This window comes from Balaenoptera ricei, chromosome 6 (assembly GCF_028023285.1).
Source record: "Balaenoptera ricei isolate mBalRic1 chromosome 6, mBalRic1.hap2, whole genome shotgun sequence".
Lineage (NCBI taxonomy): Eukaryota > Metazoa > Chordata > Mammalia > Artiodactyla > Balaenopteridae > Balaenoptera > Balaenoptera ricei.
The window spans coordinates 73,640,038-73,658,175 of NC_082644.1; the positions used below are offsets into that span (position 1 = coordinate 73,640,038).

The window sequence follows — 18,138 nt, forward strand, 5'->3', positions numbered from 1 at the left end:
GATGTGCAGCATCACCCCAGACCTACTGGATCGGAAACTCTAGGAGTGGGCCCAGCAATCTGGGTTTGAACAAGCCCTCCAGGTGACTCTGGGCTCAAGTTTGAGAGCCTCTGCTGTGAGTTTGTCCCTTCTAGAATGGGGAAAGGAAGGAGGGAGAGAAATTGGGCAAGTGTCCCAGGGAGAAGTGGGCCTCGTATGGCAACCAAGTTGGCATGCAATGTAAACATCCATAGGACACAGCACAGACTTTCTTTGTTTCTTTCCTCTTTTATATCCCATGTACCAACCCTCTACTTCCTCAGAAAATGTTTGAAGTGCTCTCAGGATCTCCATCAATTCCCATCTCCACCCCACCCCACTACCAGTCTGCTTAGAGTCCCTTCTTTTGGGGTAGTAGCAGAGTGGGACAAGGAGGATGGTGCTTATTCATTCCCTCATGTCACAGTGAAGCAACATTATGTTTCAAAAAAGGGTTGGCATCAAGAACCCCAGCTTAGTTAGTGCTTCAAAACCCAACAAACCCCACAGCTAGTAAGTATATGTGAAGCACTTAGAGCAGCACCTGGTTCATAATGAGTGTTCGCTGTACCTAAGAGGTAATGGTGTTGCTGGTGATTACCGCAAGGGCCAGGTTTATCCACAGAGGGTGCCTGGGTTGGCATCTAGAAGCAGTTGTATTTGCACCCAGTGGGTGGTTGCTATGTTGAGAAGACTGCCAGCTGGAGATAGACCTTGATCTTGAAAGCTTCCACAGGCAAGTGAGGCTCCTTGAAGACAACGCCCTAACTGTGCCTTAACTGTGAGGGTGATCATCAGCTGAGCTGCCACTGGCCTGTCTGCACTTGCCACAGGATGGGGCTGGGATCAGCATTTGGGGCAACAAGTGTGGGAAGAGGGGCTGAAGAACATCAAGCAAAGAGGCCTTTTAGGGCCTTTCCAGTAAGAATTTAGTGTTGGGGAGCCCCAAATGCAAGGGGTAGGGTGGGTGGTCACGTGACAGAAGACTGCATATTAGATGCTGGCCACGAATGTGGGAACCTCTGAGCAAGCATGAGGGTGCAGGTCAGAAAGGCAGAGGGTCCCCAAGACCCACAGGCAGATCAGATCACTGTTAAGGAAGCCAACGACCAGAGTTAGATTTGGAAGGCTCAAGTGAGAATTCTCAGTTCCAACCCCTTTTTTTGGTCATAGAAATGCTATTTTACAGCCTGCTGTAGCCAGCAGAGCACCCCTTGTCAATATTAGGAGGATGAGGGGAGAGGGGGCAGGAGGAGGGAGGAGGAGTGAAGAGAGGGAAAGGAAAGGAGGAGGGAGTGGAGAGGGATGGGAGAAAAGGGAAGGTGAAGACAGAAGGGAAGGGGAGGAAGGAGGGAGCGAGGAAGCGGACAAGGGAGGAGAGGGAAATAATGATTGCTGGCCCCAGTGTGTCTACTGATTTCCAAGCCCTGTCCTACATGTTTTGCATGTACTTTCTCACTTAGTTATCAGAACTATGAGATTTGGTTGTGGAAGAGTCTAGAGGAGGAGAGTCTTATGCCTAATGAACTTGCAATGAACTTTTTCTGCCTAGGCTCTAAGATCTAAGGTAACCAAATCAATTTAATCTACAATAATGAGGCAAGTCAAATGCAGATTGAGTCATTAGGGATGAGGGGAGCTATGGAAAGGGATGGGATCCACCAAGGCATTCTGACTCCAGCAGAGGAATGCTGCTCCTCCAGATTCTGAAGCCCCTTAGCCTAGGTTCTCAAACTCATATGCCTATGGGGACCAGGAAGATGAATGCAATGTGCTAAATGGGCCTGTTATAAGGTGATTAGAGGCAACAGATACTTGGCTTCAATGTCAGAAGGTTACAGGGAGTAGTGGGGATTATGGCAAAATGGAGCCCACATACCACCTCTGAAGAGGCAGCACTACTCAGCTCTGCATTGTTATTGTCATGTGTCATGTGAAAGTAGCCTCGGTGTTACTGGACCTTCTAATTTTTCACCAGAAGCAGAGACCCCATGTTCAGGCAACATTCAGCGGACCCACAAAATTCATCTGCAGGCAGTATCTGCCCTCAGATTTACTGGACCACAGTTGTGTATTTTCCTGAGTTGTGAGCAGAAGATTGATCTCTTCTCTGTGTCCCTTCCTCTTTCCAGGCCATTACATTTATGTGGACACCTCCTTTGCCAAGCAGGGGGAGAAAGCCGTGCTGCTGAGTTCTGATCTACAGGCTGAGGAATGGAGCTGCCTCCGATTGGTCTACCAGATAACCACGTCTTTGGGGTCTCCATCAGAGCCCAGCCGGCTGAACCTCTATGTGAGATTTGATGATGAAAACTTTGATCGCTTGCTTTGGTCAGCCAAGGAACCTTCGGACAGCTGGCTCATAGCCAGCTTGGACTTGCAAAACAGTTCCAAGAAATTCAAGGTAGGTAGAATTTATGTGCAGGGCTTCTTATTTGGCATTATGCTATTCTAAGATCTTATGAAAACTTCTGCCATTGAAGTTAGTTATCTCCTGTGTTAGGATGTGACATTTTATGGGAGCTGCATCATAGAAAAATATCAGTAGTGTAAATTAATATTTTGTTTATTCCTTAAATGAGCTTCTTCCCAGATTTGTTTTGTGTGTATATAAGTGGGATTTCTGTAAGACTCTAAAAGGGGCTCAAACCAACCTCTTCAATGGGAATTTATTTTCCAGTGGACTTTAGGGAGCATTCTCATTTCTTATCATTTTGTTTCATCCTCCTAAGTTATGTGTGGTATGTGTTTATGTTGTCTTCCTAATGGTTTGTTTGCTATAAATTTTGAACAAGACATTAACTATAATAAAAAAGTAAAAATACATTGAAAGAGGAAAGATACTTAAAGGACATGTTCTGATTCCTTTTCAGAGATGGAAGTTGTTCCATCAGAAGTAATGGGAAAATAAGGTAGAGAAAGTAAGATAAAGTTGGATGTGGATTGGAGCAGGGAAGGAAGATGTAATCTGGACTCGGCCATGAAGTGTGATATTTAGTGAGAACATGTCATGGGGGACAAAGTGGAGCCTTCAAGAAAACGTTCTCCATTCCTAATCCCCTTTTCAATTCCCTATCCCATATCTCTTCTTCCTCAACAAGCTTTGAAATACAGTATTCTCCTACTTTCCCTGTCTGCTTGTGGTCCCTCCCATCAGGCAGCAGGGTGGATTAAGGGAAGGAGCATTGAAGGTCTGAGTTCCCTATTTCACAGCGTCCTCCGGACAGTATATCACACCCTAAATCTACCAGCGTAGCTGCAAAATATTGGACTAAAATCACATAAGGAGAAGCAAATATTTTCAGAAGCAGGACCTACTGTGAACAGTGCTTGAAATCAGCCACATAAGTTGTTATGCTTCTTTCTGTTCTTTATGTAAAATTTTCAGCAATATAGAAACTACAAGATGAGTTTTGAGCCTCTTCCACCTCATGCAGAAATCCCCCACCACTAGTCAAATGGCATTTCCTACCTCCTCCTGCAAGGGATTTTTTTTTTTCCCTCTGAGGCCTCTGCCTTCAGTTCCTGGCTAGTATCAGAATGGATTTCCCCAGGGACACAAGCTCTCCTCTCCATCTACAGCCAGCTGGTGCCACCACAAGCACCGGAGAAGGTGGTGGCTGCATTTACGATGGAAGCCAGCTGACTCTGAGCTCTTATTGGACACCTTGCTCACCTCAAAGTTCTGAGAATATGTGTATGAGCTTGTGTACACACATGCACACACACGCCTTCTTCCAGTAAAGTCCATCATGAGATTGGTATCCAATAGCAATGAGCTGAGACAAACAATCTCGTTTTGCCTTGAATCGCTGAACAGCTCCTGACAAGTAGCTGAAATACTGATAAAGGACACGTGGTGTTTTGAAGTCTAACTCCCTTCTCCCCCATGTGTTGTACAGATTTTAATAGAAGGCGTGCTAGGACATGGAAATACAGCCAGCATTGCAGTCTTTGAAATCAAGATGACAACTGGCTACTGTATCGGTAAGTGGGTTTCCTTTTCACTGCATCAGAACATGCATCTTTTTCTAAAATCTCCTGTTGCCAGAGGGAATTGAATCCATCCGAAAGGCAGGGCATTTAATAAACGACACCATGTAGTGCATTTTGAATTTTGCATCACTTGAGTGTTGTATGATGTTTCTCTGTCTTTAGCAGAGGAAGGCTCATTAGAGTTTGCCTCGACTGCCTGGGTTGATGAAAGAAAAGTAGATGCAGCGACTGTAACCTGAGTTGCTGCCTTAAGCTCAACATATTCTAATAAACATGATATCCAGTTTGCTGCAAATTCAGCTTTTTGCAGCATTTGCCAGAAAGCAGGCATCCTGTTACCTCTGTATTACCTCTTTCCTCACTTTCCTCCATTTCTCTCTTACACACCATTGCTCTGTCTTTATAATCACAGTTGTCACTTAGATTCCACTTGAGCAGGGTTGGTAGGTGCCTCTTCTGTGCCAGCTTCTGAGAGGGCATCAAAAGCAGACATACTCTATGTCCTGAGGTCACTCACCTTCCATTTGCCTCCTACTGAAGCTGTTTCTGTATATGACAAATTCTGCTGGAGAAGGACAAGCCGTGCTGTGGAGGTGTAGGGAGGAGGGGAGAAAATCGGACAGGACTGAATCCAGGAGATGCATTTGAGCCGTAGTTTCAAGAAGGAGTAGAATTTAGTCAGGTGGAGGAGCAGGGTAGGAAGGAAAGCGCTCTTTCTGGGCAGACCCTATAGTGGGTGGACAGCACAGAGTGTGTCCAGGCAAAGGCGAGAGGCTGGGTAGTGTTTGAAGTGAGAATCAGCACTGTTAAGGGAGCCTGTTAAGGAAGAGTCTGGAGCCCAGCTGTGGAGCTTGGGTTCCGGGATTATGTGGTTGGGAGGCGTTAAAAGTCAGTCATCAGGGGAGGGGCCTGCAGCTGCGTTTTCAGATGATGACTCTGGCTGCCGCATGGAAAATGCGTTGGAAACAAGGAAAATAGGTCAGAGATAGGAAAACCCTTAGGAGTGACTGTGACCTTACAGAGGGGACATAACGAGGGTCTAAAATTGGGGTTGGCAGTGGAATGGGATAAAGGTGGTAGATTTGAGAGATTTTTCAGCACTGACAGTACTTGGAGGCTGAATGGCTGTGGAAAGGAAAGAGGCAAGAGAGTCAAGGGCAGTTCTGAAAGAAAACTGACCTAGATTGCGACCAATTTCTGAAGATACAGTGAGTTAAGACTGTATCTTCCTTGGAGCTCCTTAGTGGCGGCTGCGGGGATCTTAACACCCCACAGACTTGAGTCGGACATACCTAGTGGAGCGCCACCTGCTGGCCTAGTCAATGCACTGCGCCCCTCAGCCTCTGTTTCATTACCGGCAAAATGGGGATAAAATATTTCCCTCGTAGGATTGTTGTGGGGACTAATAAGATCGGGGATGGGAAGGTGATTGTCACAGTGCTTGGCACTCAAAAATGTTAATTTCCTTTCTCCAAATCACTTGATGGCTTCTAGTTTGTTTAAAACACAAAAGGAGCGCTGATATTTTTTCTTGTTGAACTGTATGATCATACTCTCACCTTACCTTTCTTTCTGTGCACTCTTTTTGCTTCCCTTGTTTCCTCATCAGTAAAATGAAGTTAATAATAGCACATACCTTGTAGGGTTGTTTTGAGGATTAGATAATTTAATTTGTATAAAGTGCTCAGAAAACTGCCTGGCACATTGAGGACTATTTTGCTTTTTCTTTTACTCTGCGGCAGCCTTTGGCACCGACTCTAGGGCATGGGTTAGAGGATGCTGTAGTGGAAAAGTTGAAAATGAAAATCTTAAAAATGTTCAATGCTTGTTAATGCAAAAGCACACTGATAACTGTATCAGTCAGGACCCTGGCAGGAAAGTGGGAACAGAGTACATTCAACCTGAGCAATTTGAGGAAAACTCACTAAAGGGACTACAAAGGTGTGGGTGGGTGAAGGAAACTAGTCAAAGCTAGTGCAGTAATCCAGGACTAGTCAGAGTGATGACCCATGAGCCATCAATATCTTTAGGTCTGAAGGGGCAAGGGAGAAGGGGTTACCAGAACCTGGAGACAGTAGCTGTACGGTCCCTCAATAAAGGGACACAGCCAACCCATGGCAACCTGGCAGAGGGGGAGCTGGAGGAATAAACACCCCCAACCTTGCTCTCCTCCTACCTTCCATTGGTTGAATCCAATGAGAAGCCAGAAGGCAGGGAAGTCCATACAAGGCCGTACACATCAACCTCTGGAGAATGGAGCAGCGTGGAAGAAAGGTGGGTGGGACTGGAGGGGCCAATAAGAGATGACCAGCACAATCACACTTCATATTTTTAATTGATAATTATGGGGGTCAATGAAAGAACTGGCTTGTGAGTTTCTTGTTCCCCCTAAAGGAGTCTGTTGACTGGGAACAATTTATCCATGCAAACATGTCAGTGCTACTGAAAAGGGGAAAGAGAGTCTCTTTGTCTTCTCTTTTTTTCTCCACTCAGGAGCTGCAGTAGGACCCAGTGCCTAAGATATTCCTGTCCCGACTACGCTGACCAGGTTCTTGTTTATAAGCAAAGCAGATGATTTTAGCATCTAGGAAACATGCCCCTTAGCCCTTAGCTTAGTACCTTATCTACTATCAAGAGAGAAGGGGATGGGGGAATGGGCTACCAGAAAGGTGGTGGATAAACTTCCTGGAGCTAAAAGCATAGCTCTAAATAGTGCTTTGACACAGAGTTGGCTGATTGACCAAGCACTAACCATGTGCCTGGCACTGTGCTGGCAGCTGTCCACACTTACCACAGCCCTGTGCAGGGGGAGTGTCCCCCTATTTCTCATATGAACAAATAGAGGCTAGGAGAGGTCACACTGCAAGCCACATGGCAAGTAGGCGGAAGGGCCACAATCCAAAGAAGCAGTGATGAATTACAATCTCTGTTCATTACAGGATCTCTCTTCTTGACCGACATTGTCCAGGGGTCCTGGTACGAAGATCCCAGTGGTCAAAGGGAGTGAGAAACATATCTGAGTATCTAATAGCAAACTGCAGTGAGCCTGGGTGTACCCAGGCATAACTACATCTACATGAAGTCTGTTTTTATTTCTCTCTTGCCAGAATGTGACTTTGAAGAAAATCATCTCTGTGGCTTTGTGAACCGCTGGAACCCCAACGTGAACTGGTTTGTTGGAGGAGGAAGCATTCGGAACTCCCACTCCATTCTCCCGCAGGATCACACCTTCAAGAGTGAACTGGGTGAGCTGGGGACAAATGTAGTCCTTGTTCCAGGATAACTGTTTCTGCCATCTCTCTCTACATTGACCTGACTGTGGCTTGTCGACAGAGAAGGAGACAGAGAGAGGAGGGTGAGTAGGGACTGAGAGCCCTGGTGGAAGAGAAGAGTAAGCCGTGAGATAGAGGCAAACTGCAGACACGAGCTCTGTAACTAAGGAGAAGGCCACCCAGATAACGGCTTTTCTTCCCCTGTGACCTGGTCTTGCTATTTTCACATTTCCATATTATGCTTTACTTTCTTCTCTGTTTTCTGTTCAACATTTCTTATTTCTAAAGACAAGGCTGGAATAATCCTAGGTTACTTTTCACTAAAAGTAGATGGAGTGATGGGAATACGTTTTTAAGAACTTCCCTGGTGGCAGGGAGGGGAGCCAATAGTACTGATGGTCAGTCCTGAATGAGGTGAGCAATAGGGCCCCCTAGTGGCCAAGCGGGCTGGTTCTCTGCAGGGAAAATGGAGAGGAGAGGTAATCAGTGAGCAGTGGGCTGGAGGAGAAAGTCCCCACAGAGACAGGGCAAGGGCTTGCCTCCTTGTGAGTTATGGCAGCTCTCACCTGGACCTTGGTAGGCTTCATAAAAGCCTAGGTCTCCCTACAGTTGCAAAACATTCCAGTCATCAACTGCAAGTTCTTGTTGACCAGCTAGAAGATTCTGGTGACTGGCTTTCCATCAAGGACAGAATAGGAATGTTGGTTCTGCTGCAAACGGTAACATTTTCCCTTTCAGTCCTTTGCCATGCAAATATTGAGGTGATCTGCTCAGTCACAATAAATTGCTGATGATGACAGTGTGTCCCCTTCAGCCGCCTGAAGACATGGCAACTTTTTATGGTTCTTTACTTCATTCCTCAGTCACTGTAGTTTCTCTTCATGTCAATATTTTTAAGCACGTCCCCAACATTTTTTAAGTGTCCATCCTATGGCTTATCTTGGCTTTGGACAGTCTTCATTCTGTCCTTATTGTTCTCTTTGCTCCTGTTCTGTCTCCGTTATATCCAGAGTCTCAGATTCAGTTTCCCAAAGGGGCCAGGCAGATGGTATAAAGAGAGTGACATATGGGCTGGGTGAGGACAGCGGCAAACTAGAGAGCATGGACCACGTACAAAGAGTACTCAACTTCAATTAGTTGCCGCCATGCGAGAATGCAAGCCCAGGGAACCAGGTCTTTCGATTTTGCAAGATAATCAGCAAGGCATGGGTTTTATATGAAATTTTCCCAATTTTTAACTTGGTGAATATTCTCTTAAAAAACACCACAAGGCCAACCAAACACATCTTCAGGGCAGATCCAGTTAGCCAACTTCTACTTTGCAACCTTTTTTGTAAGTTCCTTTTCTTTTTTAACATGCCCAGGATTCTTAGAACAACATATTTATAAGTAACCATATATAAGAAAGGTTGGAGTCTCCTGTGGCTTACCTGTGTAAGACAAAGCCAACTTTGGATCTAGCATTTTCACTCATTCAACACTGTATTAGGTATGATTGGAAAAATGACGATTAAAATGTCAGGTCCTCTATGGCCCCTGCCTGGTTTCAAGGAACATACATTTGAGAAAGCGGAAAAGATTTCTACCACAAATGGATGTAAGACAAAGTAGTATGTGTCGAGTGCTTCCAAAAAAAGAAGAAAGGTGCTTGGTATTCAGCGACAAGAGGGATCACTTACTGTTTGGATGTTCTAGAAGACATGATGCGAGAAGTCAAGTGTATTTGAAGGATGGGCATGATTTGGACAGGCAGAGACAAGAGAGGCAGGAGCCATGATGCCTCTGGCAAGGGGTAGCAGCTGAGAGAGAGAGATGAGTGAGAAAACAGTGTGGGGGCAGTTCTAAAAGGCTTTGAATGCCAGGAAAGCGATTTTAACTTTATTCCATTGATGATGGGAGGCCATTGGAGGTCTTTGAGAAGAGAGAGTTGCAATCACAGCAGTGTGTTAGTTTGATTAACCAGATGGTGATTATCTCAGTAGATATAGGACTGAAAGGTAGAACAAGAGAACGAAAAATGCCCCAGAAGCCATTTCTTTAGATACATCTATGGTCACTTACATAAGGAATTGAAATTAGAAAAAGACCAAAAAAGTATTCACTTCCTTCTTTTAAAGGTAAGGTTTAGCATTCTTGGAGATGACAAAAGATTTGGGTTTCCATATGTATATCCATATTTTGGTCCTAAAGACACACAGCCCATCTCTACTTGTGGCCATTGTAGGAACCACACGCTAATGAATGTTATGTGTAGAGTGAATGATAAGCTGTTATGACAGATCAATCCATGAATCTGAAGGAGTATTTTAAATGACAGTTGGGTTAACTCAAAACAATAAAATGTTACTACCTCTTGAAACCTTTGTTTAAATGAATAAAACAACTAACAATGTCTTGGGGTTTCAAAAAGAAATGCCAGATGACATTTTCTTAATTATGGAAGTAGACTGATTTTGAGATTGTTTTTCTGCCATATTTTAAAATTCTAGTGCAAGGAATAGAGAGAATCTTGAAAGACTAATGCATTAAAATTACAATAATCCTTGGTGTCATTATCACAGAGGTACAAGCTTCAGTGTTAGACAACTGTTCCCAAATTACTTAAAAATTAGTTCCAAAGTCAGATCCTCTGGGTAACCAATGTCATGACCTAGTAATTACTTGCTCAGTGCGTCATTTTTCATTCTCAATGATGGCAAGGACCAGGTGGCTTGGAGAACACGTATTTCTTGGGAGAGACAGCAGACCTGTGGACTAGTGTCAAATCATCCACTTGACTATGTTACCTGAGTATCATCTATTCTTTGAAGAATGCATCACCACTAGTTCTTCCTCACTCTCATTTGTGAGCACAGAACATTCTGACCATATTTGCATCAATAAGAGATAGAGAAGGAGGACTAGGCTAGAAGTCAGAAGGCTTGTGCTCCAGACCCAGTTAGTTATCAGAGCCCTGTATTACTTTGGGTGATCAGCAGACATTTTGTCCTGTCTAGAACGTCCAGTAAGACATTTGGTCCATGCCATAAGGTCCTTGAAATTTGGTCCTCTCCAAAACATCCATAAGCATATTTGGTCCATGCCAAATGGTTTTGGACAGGATCAAATATCAAGGACCTTTGGCATCTACCAAATGTCTTATGGACCAGATATCTTATGGATGTTTTGGACAGGATCAAATATCAAGGACCTTTTGGCATGGACTAAATGTCTTATGGACATTTTGGATAGGACCAAATGTCCTGCAAGGCTTTGGGCAATCCCTTAACTTCTCAGGGTCTCCACTGACCTGTTTGCAAATAAGGAATTTGAATTCCATGATCCCTAAGATGGCTTTGAGTTCTAATATTTTACTATTCTCTCTTTACATAATACTGTACATCAAAATCTCCAAATTCACCACCCATTGAAATCTATTTCAAAAGTGCTTTCAAAAAGCAATCAGGGCTTCCCTGGTGGCACAGTGGTTGGGAGTCCGCCTGCCAATGCAGGGGACACGGGTTTGAGCCCTGGTCTGGGAAGATCCCACATGCCGCGGAGCAACTGGGCCTGTGAGCCACGGCTGCTGAGCCTGCGCTTCTGGAGCCTGTGCTCCGCAACAAGAGAGACCACGATAGTGAGGGGCCCGCGCACCGCGATGAAGAGTGGCCCCCACTTGCCACAACTAGAGAAAACCCTCACACAGAAACGAAGACCCAACACAGCCATAAATAAATAAATATTAAAAAAAAAAAAAAAAGCAATCAGATTCAATGCAATCCCTATCAAACTGCCAATGGTATTCTTCACGGAATTAGAACAAAAAATTTTACAATTCATATGGAAACACAAAAGACCCCGAATAGCCAAAGCAATCTTGAAAAAGAAAACGAAGTTGGAGGAATCAGGCTCCCCAACTTCAAACTATACCACAAAGCTACAGTAATCAAGACAGTATGGTACTGGCCCAAAAACAGAAATATAGATCAGTGGTACAAGATAGAATGCCCAGAGATAAACCCACGCACTATGGGCACCTAATTTACGACAAAGGAGGCGAGAACATACAATGGAGAAAAGACAGCCTCTTCAATAAGTGGTGCTGGGAAAACTGGACAGCTACATGTAAAAGAACAAAATTAGAACACCACTTAACACCATACACAAAAATAAACTCAAAATGGATTAAAGACTTAAATGTAAGACCAGACACTATAAAACTTAGAGGAAAACATAGGAAAAACACTCTTTGACATAAACCACAGCAAGATCTTTTTTGACCCACCTCCTAGAGTAACAGAAACAAAAACAAATGGGACTTAATTAAACTTAAAAGCTTTTGCACAGCAAAGGAAACCATAAACAAGACAAAAAGAAAACTCTCAGAATGGGAGAAAATATTTGCAAATGAATCAACAGACAAAGGATTAATCTCCAAAATATACAAACAGCTCATGGAGCTCAATATCAAAAAAACAAACAATCCAGTTAAAAAATGGGCGGAAGACCTAAATAGACATTTCACCAAGGAAGACATACAGATGGTCAAGAGGCATATTGAAAGATGCTCAACGTCACTAATTATTAGAGAAATGCAAATCAAAACTACAGTGAGGTATCACCTCACGCCGGTCAGAATGGTCTTTATCAAAAAATCTAGAAACAATAAATGCTGGAAAGGGTGTGGTGAAAAGGGAACCCTCCTGCACTGTTGGTGGGAATGTAAATTGATACAACCAGTATGGAAAACAGTACGGAAGTTCCTTAAAAAACTAAAAACAGAACTACCATACGACCCAGCAATCCCACTACTGGGCATATACCCTGAGAAAACCGTAATTCAAAAAGAGACATGTACCACAATGTTCATTGCAGCTCTATTTACAATAGCCAGGACATGGAACCAACCTAAATGTCCATCGACAGATGAATGGATAAAGAAGATGTGGCACATATATACAATGGAATATTACTCAGCCATAAAAAGAAATGAAATTGAGTTATCTGTAGTGAGGTGGATGGACCTAGAGTCTGTCATACAGAGTGAAGTAAGTCAGAAAGAAAAAAGCAAATACCGTATGCTAACGCATGTATATGGAATCTAAAAAAAAAAAAAAAAAATGGTACTGATGAATTAGTTGCAGGGCAGGAATAAAAAGGTAGACATAGAAAATGGACTGGAGGACATGGGGTGGGAGGGCGAAGCTGGGGCAAAGTAAGAGTAGCATTGACATATATACACTACCAAATGGAAAATAGTTGGCTGGTGGGAAGCAGCAGCATAGCACAGGGAGATCGGCTCGGTGCTTTGCGATGAGCTAGGGGGTGGGATAGGGAGAATGGGAGGGAGGCTCAAGAGGGAGGAGATATGTGGACATATGTATGCATGTGGCTGATTCGCTTTGTTGTGCAACAGAAACTAACACAGTATTGTGAAGCAATTATACTCCAATAGAGATCTATTTTAAAAAAAAAAAGTGCTTTGGGTCCCTCCTGAGTACATATAAATACATTGCATTTGGCATTAGAAAAAAAGAAAAAGGAGGACTAAAGGGACTAAGGAATGGGAAAAAGAGGACCTGGCCTTTCTAATATCTCGACCAGGAGATTTTCTAATATCTATATCAAGAGATAGGCATGATGACATGGTCATCCCTGAGAAGCACAAAGACTTGGTAGTAGGGTGTATCACCCCTGCTGTAGGCACTTGCCTCTCTCCTCTCCCCTCCCTCTCTCCATCCCATCTCCTCCTTTCCATCTTTTCTATCTTTTCTCTTCTTCCTTGGCTATTTTAAAACACCTACCAAAGGCAGGCAGCTTTGCCCTCTAGCATTGTTTAGTCCCCTGACATCAATACCAAGGCCTAAAGAAGTCCTTGACCCTGAGCCTGAAGGGAAGGAATCTAGGAAGACTTTTATCTCCCTTCCAGCAAAGCATCTGATTATAGTCAGCCTAGTCAGAGCCTGAACATCAGAATGAGGCTTCTTCATTGATCACTCATTCATTCATTCAACAAACACATAATAAGCACTCTTTATAGGTCAGGTATTCTTGCATATCCTGGTGATACAAAAACTGTCACTGACCTCAAAGAGATCACAGGAACCAATTCTTCCAAAGTTCTATTCCCTAGAATACCAGTACTTGAGTATAAAAGTCTTTATATGAGAGAAGAAGGGCTATATATATGATCAAATAAACTGTGGAAACCTGGAGCTCAAGAAAGCTAAACAGATTTATTTCAGGACTTCTCAGTGCCTTTAATATAGTTCTGTGTTAATGTATATTATGGCATTTCTCAAAGTGTTCAAATACTGAAATGCTATGTAAACATGTATAGTGATGTATGATCAATAGAGGTATGAAATAAATGATATGGGATCATAGAGAAGTGAAAGACCACCTTGGTTTTGGGGTTCAGGGGAGGCTTTCTATAGGAAGTCATGTCAGAACTGGAATTTGACCTGATGGATAAGGAGAAGATAAGTGTAGCATATGCAGAGGTGTACAGGCATGAGAGTGGGTGGTTCCTTTGATGTCTGGGGAGTATTTGAGAATGCCAGCATGGAAGATGATGGCAGAGTAGGCCCTAGATCCTAGGTTATGTTTCTGCTTATGATCAGCAGGAATCTTGATTACTTACCTTCCACTCACTTCTTCCAGCTCTTCTCTGCTATTTCACTTCGACTTCTCTTCAACTTTTGGAGTGAGGTTTTGCCCAATCAGTAGCCAAAGAGCCTTCTCATTCCCACCCAATACACACACACACACACACACACACACACACACACACACACTCATTCATACTCCTCGCACATAGACTCCTATGTAAGACTTCCCCCCTGCATAGGACGGGGCTAAAAAAGATGGGTTCTAAAAATTCTAAAATGTTTTACTTGAAAAGCTCTGTGCTCATATGACTCAAAGGTTTGACCGAGATCACTCTTGGGGGAAAAAAAAAACCTCCAATGCTCTAAACAAGAGAGAGGTTGCCTTCTTATTACATTTGCCTTCTACCAGGTATATTGATTTTCCCTGAGCTCCATCAGTTTGGGTGGCAAAGGAAAGATTAAATGGTTCAGATGTCTGCCTGCAGCAGCAGATTTGTCTCTATATAAACTCATCTCCTGTTCACTCGTTTCCTGGAAGCAGCTTATGCTTTTGCTTTCAGGTGAAAACTGGAGAAACAAACAGCAGGGGTGAGGGAAGCTGTGTGCCTGCTCAGAAACTTCAGAGCTGCAGAGCTGCTGAAGGAAGTCTTCCCCGGAGGCTCTGGCTTATGTGTTATAGAAAAGGGAACGGTGAATGTAATATCTGAAAAATATTATGTGGATATAAGTTTTCCTTCATTTGGCTGTGTGTTTTTAACAGCCCCAAACAGTGAGTCAGAGTTTTCAAATGAGCACTGTGTCTACAAATTCCTGTCTTATGGTGGAAATGAGTACCGCAGTAAGATTGTGGTGGCATACTGAAGGGGATGCGATATTATGTTGCTTTTTGTTACTCAGTTCGAATTCATCACATATGGATTTTTTTTCCTTTGTTAATATTTTATGAAGTGAAACAAAATCCTTCAGGGGGTAACCTACTGACAGCTCAGATCATGACTGTCTCCTACCTGCCTTAGCAAAAGGAAGATAATTGCTGGAAAGATAATGAGGGAAATCTGTTTCTTTGCTGAGCTTTTAAAAATCAGGTCTGCATATGGTGCCACCGTAGAAGGAGCTGAACAAAGTTTCAAAATGTAAAATAAGGTCAGAACTGTTTTATTCCATCAAAGACCATGAGATGGATGGATCATCTTTCCATAACTCATGACATTCTTTTCCCATTTCGGTTTGGGTTGAGTTCAAGCATCATCTTAACAGCACCTGTTCATTCTCTCTCTGCATTGATCCATTTGGTTCATTGCATAAGCACCCAGTAGGGGAGCAGCTTTATTAATTTTCTGACCATTGCCTTTGTGCAAGCTCTGCTGGATCTCCTTTCTCTGTCCTTGGGTGACTTTACCATGGCTTTCCAGGCACTTTCAAGTATTAACAAATAGCTTCATTTTTAAGGATTAAGTTCGGTCAAGTCAAACCTCCAATTTCTCCTCCAGTTCAAATTTTCCCCCAGCCCAGACCACAGAGCAGCATCAGAGAAGGGATTGGGCTTTACTTCTTCCTACTTCTTCCCTTTGCTCTTGTCTTCCTCTTTCCCCACTCACATTGCTGCTTCTAGTTCCTCCAAGGTTGGGAAAGGTAGGATGCGGGTGGAACAGAAATGGAAGGGAAGGAGACAAAAGGTTGTATGTGACCCGTGCTGTTTAATCTGGAGTCGATGCCCTTCACACTGCAGATGGCCAGGTGCTGGCCGTTTCTCTCACAGCCAGTGACAGAAATGATGCACTCATCTGCACACTGCAGATGGCCAGATGCCTGGCCATCTATGAATCCCCTTTAGTGCCTGTCACTAGGTACACCATACCAGCACCTTTCTTTCTTTCTTTCTTTTTTTTTAACATCACCAGCCCCTTTCTGTTGGGGTTAACACCCTGCATGCAGTCCCTTTGAGAAGAGTTGTTTAAGGTGCTCTAGCCCAGCTACCTTCTGAGTTGCCCACTTAGGCTTAGGGAAAACTCAAATCTTTGCCCCATCAACCTCTGGAAGTGTACAGCTCACTGGCAACAAAAATCCTTTCTCTCCCTTCTGCCCTCACAGGCCCCTACAACCTCTAGCTGCATGCAGTCAAGAGTCAGGCCCCAGCCTCTGTACCCCACAAACTCCAGTTACCACTGATCAAATTCTCCCATTAACTCTGCCACACTCCTCTCAAGGCCCAAGGCAGTCACAGAACCCAGGAACTTGCAAGCATGGGTGGGGATGAAATTAGATGATACTTTCCCTCCCCCATCCTCTCTACAAGTGGTTCCCTGAAGCCCCCTCCCTTGGATCAAAGTAAGAAAGGGGAAGCAATCCTCTCCCATTCCCTTGGGGGGGCCAAAAGGAAACACATGGCAGGTGAGCTCTGTGACAACTCTCTTCAAAGGAACTCTTTCTCCAGTCTCTCTGATCCCTCCTTGGCCTTCTCATATATACAGGCTGGCAGGGGGTGGTGGTGAGATGGGCTATTCTGGTAGAGCTGGCTTAGATTCCAGGTCTGCCACAAGGTAGCACATCCAACAGGGATGGTCTAACACCACTCTGTAGAAAGTAGAGGGACTTGTCCCCCATCGTTCTTGGCACTGAGGTCTTAGCAGAAACTAGGAGAAGTTCCACTTCAATCTGACTCTACTATAGAGTCAGACTCTATCATAGTAAAACTTACCCAAACCCTTAGAACTAAAGGTTCAGCAGATGACTGTCAGATCCGTAGACTGGAGAGCGGGCATGATAACTTGCTGTCTTTGGGTGCTGTCTCCTCACGATGGCAGCAGACCAGCTGGCATACGTTCCTTCAAGTTTTCTCCCTTACCCGGGAGACAGCTTGTCCAGACAACCACGACACAGATGCAGACGTCGCAACTGGAGCACAAATGTGGCCAACGGGACCAAATCATAGATGAGTCAGAGGACGCCATTGGCATCACAGCCAAGCCAAGGGCAATCTCTGTGGAATGCTGGTTAGCCAGACTGTTTGAAAATAAAAGTTCAGGAGCTGCCCTCAAAGTTCTTTTCCTAATTCAAGGGAAAATGGCTGACTACCAGTGGGCCACTGGTTCCACAACAAAAGTTGAGCTAGTACAGAGGACTGCTGCAAGAAAGGAAGAAAGCCCTCTTCAGAAGCAAGTGTACATGTGCCGTTATCGCAGGCATTATGCCAGAGGGGCCTGAGCTTTGGCTGGCATCACCGAGAGTTTTAATCTTTCAACAGGATCCCCAATGATTTGGTTGATTTTAGGATCCTTTCCACCTAAGATCTATCTATACCTAGTTTCATCTACTCAGACTTAAACGATCTGATAAAAGTTGCTTCTTCTAGAGATTCTGCCGGCTCTAGAACCCTGGACCAGATAGGAAGGTTGGCCTCATTGAGCTGGGCAGGAAAATTCTCATAATATCAGACACTAGACATAATTTCCCAAGGACTCCAGGCTACCTTCTTCATTCCCCTTGGAAGGGTACACAAAACAGTGCCTGCACACTCCCCCCAACCATTGGCTCCTCTTCCTCAGAGCAGATTGTACCCAATGACACACACTCAGCCTGGGCTGGTGGTCATTTCTCTGGCCCAGCCCCCTGGGGCAGACACCTGGTGATTTCTGAATCATCCCCACCCTTTCAACTGAGATAATAAACTTCTGATGAGCTACCTTTTATGTCTTAGTGAAAAAGAGTCTTACTCAGTCAGTAAATAATACCCAACTTGGCAACAAATGAATGATGGAGAGGAAAGGGAGGGGCAACAGAATGTGGTCTAGTCTAGTGGTTCCATATGAGACGTGGTGTCAGCAGTCCTGGTCTGATTCCCAGCAGGCTCTCTGACTCACTTTGAGCAGGTCACATTGTGTTTGCTGTTTTTTTGCATCAGGAATGGGATTGTGGCTCACTTGGCCTAGTGTCTTGTGCATGGGCACAAGGCACTTAACTGCAAATTCAGGGGTTAAAATACTGTCCACCCAGGAGGTGAGTGAGTAGCCTTTAAAGAACACTGTCAGATATCTGTCAGCTGTGAGGAAGATACATTCATAATGGGATGGAGTGTGAGACATTGCTCCTAAACAGAGTTATCGTGTACTCCGGAAGTAGAATGAATAATTTCTAGTGGATTTGTGAGGTCTCCTAGATTTACTGAGAGTCTCGTGGAGCCTTTGGAGGTGCCCCTCACTCTGGGTAGACTGATTTCCTGCTTCATGGCTGTGGCAGTTTGGGTCCTCCGAGAAGCAGACACT

The 18,138-nt window shown here is 44.2% G+C and overlaps 1 protein-coding gene across 4 annotated transcripts in view; it reads left to right on the forward strand.

Moving 5' to 3' along the window:
• The window catches only part of MAMDC2 (MAM domain containing 2), a 168,583-nt gene that overhangs the window by 78,338 nt on the left and 72,107 nt on the right, over positions 1–18,138 (forward strand). For all 4 annotated transcript variants that reach the window (XM_059924875.1, XM_059924874.1, XM_059924873.1 and 1 more), the window contains 3 exons: positions 2,151–2,422; positions 3,921–4,005; positions 7,122–7,259. In XM_059924875.1, coding sequence (XP_059780858.1) covers positions 2,151–2,422; positions 3,921–4,005; positions 7,122–7,259 — 495 coding nt within the window. The remainder of the gene's footprint in view (positions 1–2,150; positions 2,423–3,920; positions 4,006–7,121; positions 7,260–18,138) is intronic.